Source organism: Phyllostomus hastatus, unplaced genomic scaffold (assembly GCF_019186645.2).
Source record: "Phyllostomus hastatus isolate PE091 unplaced genomic scaffold, TTU_PhHast_1.1 phas_scaffold_1066, whole genome shotgun sequence".
Taxonomy (NCBI): domain Eukaryota; kingdom Metazoa; phylum Chordata; class Mammalia; order Chiroptera; family Phyllostomidae; genus Phyllostomus; species Phyllostomus hastatus.
The window spans coordinates 26,705,249-26,709,679 of record NW_025334004.1 but is presented as its reverse complement, the minus strand read 5'-3'; the positions used below and the strand labels follow the sequence as shown (position 1 = coordinate 26,709,679).

The following is a 4,431-nucleotide window of genomic DNA, read 5'->3' as shown; positions in this document are numbered from 1 at the left end:
CGGATACCTGAAGAAGTATCCGAGTGGCAGCTGGCAGCACGCTCTGGTGGATGACTTTGTGCACTCTAGGAATACTGGATGGGTCCAAGGCCCTGGTTCTCAACTGGGGGTGATTTTGGCTCCTACCCCCACCCCCAGGGGATATTTGGCAACTTTTAGAAGCAGTTTTGGTAGCCACACCTCGGTTTGGGACCAGCATCTAGAGGGTGGGGGCCAGGGACGCTGCGAAACATCCTACAACACACGCAACAGCCCCACGTGACTCGGGACTACCCTGCCGCGAATGTCTCTGCTGCCGAGGGTGAGGAACCCTGGTCTGAGGTGTGGCTGTATTTCTCGTAGCGTTGGAAGCTAATTTTGGGGTGGCTTTAGCTAAATTGATTGTGACTCAGGGAGTGTGGGTTTAGAACAGACACAGCTGCATACAATTGATTGCTTTTGTTCCAGCGCTGACTTTTCCTCCTGGACGAGTGAATCACTTGAACTGGGAGCGTGGACTAATTTTACTTCTTCCTGGCCTAACAGAGACCCCTGCGTCCAGGAGACAAAGTACAAGGGCTTACCAGGGAGAAGCTCCACCCCCTGGAAAAAGGAATTGAGATGTGTGGCGGGGGTGGGGGTGGGGGGGGATGAGACAGTTTCAAAGGAGTGTCATGCAAGACACATCTGAACCGGCAGGACATTTTTAGGAGTTTCTCTGAGCCAAGCTGATGACAATTGCTGGGATGCTGAATCTCACTGGACTGAGAAAATGCTCCAGATAAGGGCAGTTTTGCAGCTTATTTTATGCAGTAGAATCACAGGGGGAGACAGGAGGGTTACATGAAATCTACTGGTAGGTTAGTGAGGGAGGAGAAAGCAAAGCAGGGAAATCTCTGGGACTGGATAAAGAGTAAAGTGGAGACACGCTTCTTTTACATTGGAGGGGGCAGGGCAGTTAGGAATGAATGTTTACAGCACATGGAGAGGGTATTCAGGGAACAAGACAGCAATGAGGGGCCCTGTGGTCAGGGGCTCTGGGTGTGGTGGGCGGGCCCTGAGGGGTCTGCAAAAAGAGATTACTTTGATATTCTAAAGGCATGTTATCTTAGATGTAAAATGGCAATAGAAGGGCTAATTTAAGGTACAGTCTGACCTTTGTCAAGGAATCTACAGGCCTAGGATGGGACTGCTCACATTAACCCACTTTTTGGTAGGAATTTCTGTGTTCAGACCAGCCTGGGTTATTGTTACTTTGGTCTCTGAGTGTGCAAGGCCCAGCGTGCCGGCCTCCCCTGAGCTGGTTGGGCTTAGTGTGTGGCCCCTGTTTTCCTGCCCAGGAGGGAGGTTCCAAAGCTTCCTTCACTACCCCACCCCCACCTCGGTCCAGGTTAATTTGCGTTTCAATGGCAACTTCGTACAACTGAAGATTTTATTCAACTTTTAAGCTTCTCCAATGCTCGTTACTTGTGTTGCCCTAATGGAAATCCTGCAATTGCTAATAGGCTATACGTATATTTTTTACTCTGAAGTGAGGAGGCCTGGGGGTGCTCAGGTGAGGAGGGAAAGGGGAGGGTCCCCGTGGAGGAAGTTACATTCAGTGCTGGAAGGGACAGGCAGAGAAGGGACCGGGCCTGGTGGCTGAGAAAGAGGGCGGAAGAGGGTGAGTCGGGGAGTCGTGGGGCCGGGAGGCTTAACAGCCGGAGCACGTCACCCTCCACCCCCCAGAGACCCCGGCTCATGGCCTCCACTCCACCCTGCTGTTCTCGGAGAGACGGCAGTCCCAGCCCAGGAAGCAGGGGACTAGGCCGCCCTGTGAGCCAGGCGGGTCCCTTTTCCGAGTGCAGCTGACCCAGCGAGGGGTCGGAACGCCCCTCCCAGGAACACGCACGCCCGGCGGGAGCTGTCCGTGGTGCTGAGCTCTTCCTTCGGCTTGGCCGGAGCCGCAGCCCGGGGCAAGGGCTCAGTGTGTCCCGGGGAGGGCGAGCAGGGCGCGAAGGTCTGCAGCGAGCTCCGGGCTCTACGTTTTACCCCTCTGCCGGAACCTCCTGTGTTCCTCTCTTAACCCCGGCCGAAACTCTGCGCAGCACCCCGAGCTGAAGGACGGGTCCCTCCTCTCTCTCCCACATACCGCGGTGCATCTCAGACCCCCACCCCACTTCCTCCCTCGCTCCTTCCTCGGCGAAACGGCACCGGGTCATCCCGGCGCTTCTCGCCCCACTGCCCCCTCGTCCACCCCACCCTTCTCCCGGGCGGGACTCTCCTAGAGCGCAGCAAGCCCCTGCAGCAGGGGTTCTCTGCCGCCCAGGGCTGTCGGCCCCCTCCTTCCTCTTCTGCTTCCATTCTCCTCGCACTCGCCCTTCTCTCTTGCTGTCTAAGCACCGCCCTTGTTTTTCCATACAAGGGAGCGACGGGGTGGGGGCGGGGCACAGAGGAGGCGCTCCCAGTCCCCCTCAAAAGCTGCGAGCCCACTGGCAACTCCTGCATCTGTTCAGCTCCAGCGGAGAAACGCCAAGCCCGCGCCGCAGGTGTGGGCGGGGGACCTCCAGGGGCCAGCGGGGAACTGCCCCTCCCTCTCTGAAGCACTTTCCCGCCGCAGAGCCACACTTAACAGGTAGGGCGGTGCTCCTGGGTCTAGCTTGTGTGGACTGCGAGGGCTCTAAATGGACTACAAGGCGTTTAAATAACCGGTGCACGTGCAACCTGCGCATAGATTTATTTTTGCAGAGGTGGGGCGATGGCACTTTTCATTGCTGTTATGTATTTTGGCCAAGGGAGTATTTGGGTAGTGGGGGAGGGTGGAGGAGGGGGCAGAGAGAGAATGGGGAGTGATGGGCTTTGATTCTCTTTGGATATAGGTGGCCATGGCCTCACGGCCCACTCGGGATCCCCCAGTCCCTGACTTATTTTCCGGACTGCCACCGGTGGCCTCAACTCCGGCCAACCAGAGCGCAGAGGCCTCGGTGGGCAACGGGTCGGTGGCTGGCCCGGGCTCTCAGGCTGTCACGCCATTCCAGAGTCTGCAGCTGGTGCACCAGCTGAAGGGGCTGATCGTGCTGCTCTACAGCATCGTGGTGGTCGTGGGGCTAGTGGGCAACTGCCTGCTGGTGCTGGTGATCGCGCGGGTGCGCCGGCTGCACAACGTGACCAACTTCCTCATCGGCAACCTGGCCTTGTCCGACGTGCTCATGTGCACCGCCTGCGTGCCGCTCACGCTGGCCTACGCCTTCGAGCCACGCGGCTGGGTGTTCGGCGGTGGCCTGTGCCACCTGGTCTTCTTCCTGCAGCCCGTCACCGTCTACGTGTCGGTGTTCACGCTCACCACCATCGCGGTGGACCGCTACGTTGTGCTGGTGCACCCGCTGCGCCGCCGCATCTCGCTGCGCTTCAGCGCCTACGCAGTGCTGGCCATCTGGGCGCTGTCCGCGGTGCTGGCGCTGCCCGCAGCCTTGCACACCTACCACGTAGAGCTCAAGCAACACCGCGTGCGCCTCTGCGAGGAGTTCTGGGGATCCCAGGAGCGCCAGCGCCAACTTTACGCTTGGGGGCTTTTGTTCGTCACCTACCTGCTTCCCCTGCTGGTCATCCTCCTGTCCTACGTCCGAGTATCGGTGAAGCTCCGCAACCGCGTGGTGCCGGGCAGCGTGACCCAGAACCAGGCCAACTGGGACCGTGCGCGGCGCCGGCGCACCTTCTGCCTCCTGGTGGTGGTTGTGGTCGTGTTCGCCATCTGCTGGTTGCCGCTGCACGTCTTCAACCTGCTGCGGGACCTCGACCCCCGCGCCATCGACCCCTACGCCTTCGGGTTAGTGCAGCTGCTCTGCCACTGGCTCGCCATGAGCTCGGCTTGCTACAACCCCTTCATCTACGCCTGGCTGCACGACAGTTTCCGCGAGGAGCTGCGCAAGCTGTTGCTCGCCTGGCCCCGCAAGATCGCGCCGCAGGGCCAGAACTTGACAGTCAGCGTGGTCATCTGATGCCCCGCCTCACGAGGCCTGGGCTGGGGAGCTCCACGTCCCCTGGGTGCCCACCGAGGCTGGACTGGAGAGCTTGTTCCCAGCGCCAGTGGGAACAAGCTAAGCCAGTACAGACAAGACTTCCAGCTCAGCCCGCTTGTCCAGTGGCCTTGCTTTGTCCTTGAATCTGTGTAAATGTTAACTGAGCTTTGTCGCAAGTGCAAGTGCTTTGCTTGGAGAAGGCGGGGAGAGGAAAATGGATCTATAATTTTCTCGTTATGTTTTGAAGGCCAGTCAAAGCTCTTTCTCCCGTATTTCAGCACTGTAGCTGCCTTCCTTGCTTTTCCTTGTGTTCCCTAAATGGTGAGATGAAAAGGAACAAGGGAGGTAGGATTTAAAGGAGCTGTGTTGGAGTTGGTAACACTTTTCAGGTTGCCTTTTAAAAAGGGTGTAACCGGCTTATAATACCTGCTATTGCTTCGTTAATTTGAACACA

General features: G+C 58.2%; 1 protein-coding gene across 1 annotated transcript; it reads left to right on the top strand.

The window, feature by feature from the left end:
- Window positions 1–2,536: 2,536 nt before the first annotated feature.
- PRLHR (prolactin releasing hormone receptor) lies at window positions 2,537–3,956 on the top strand. Its single transcript, XM_045854678.1, has 2 exons — window positions 2,537–2,593; window positions 2,838–3,956. Exon 2 carries the CDS (start codon window positions 2,844–2,846, stop codon window positions 3,954–3,956), a length of 1,113 nt encoding a protein of 370 aa, XP_045710634.1. The 5' UTR covers window positions 2,537–2,593; window positions 2,838–2,843.
- Window positions 3,957–4,431: the final 475 nt, after the last annotated feature.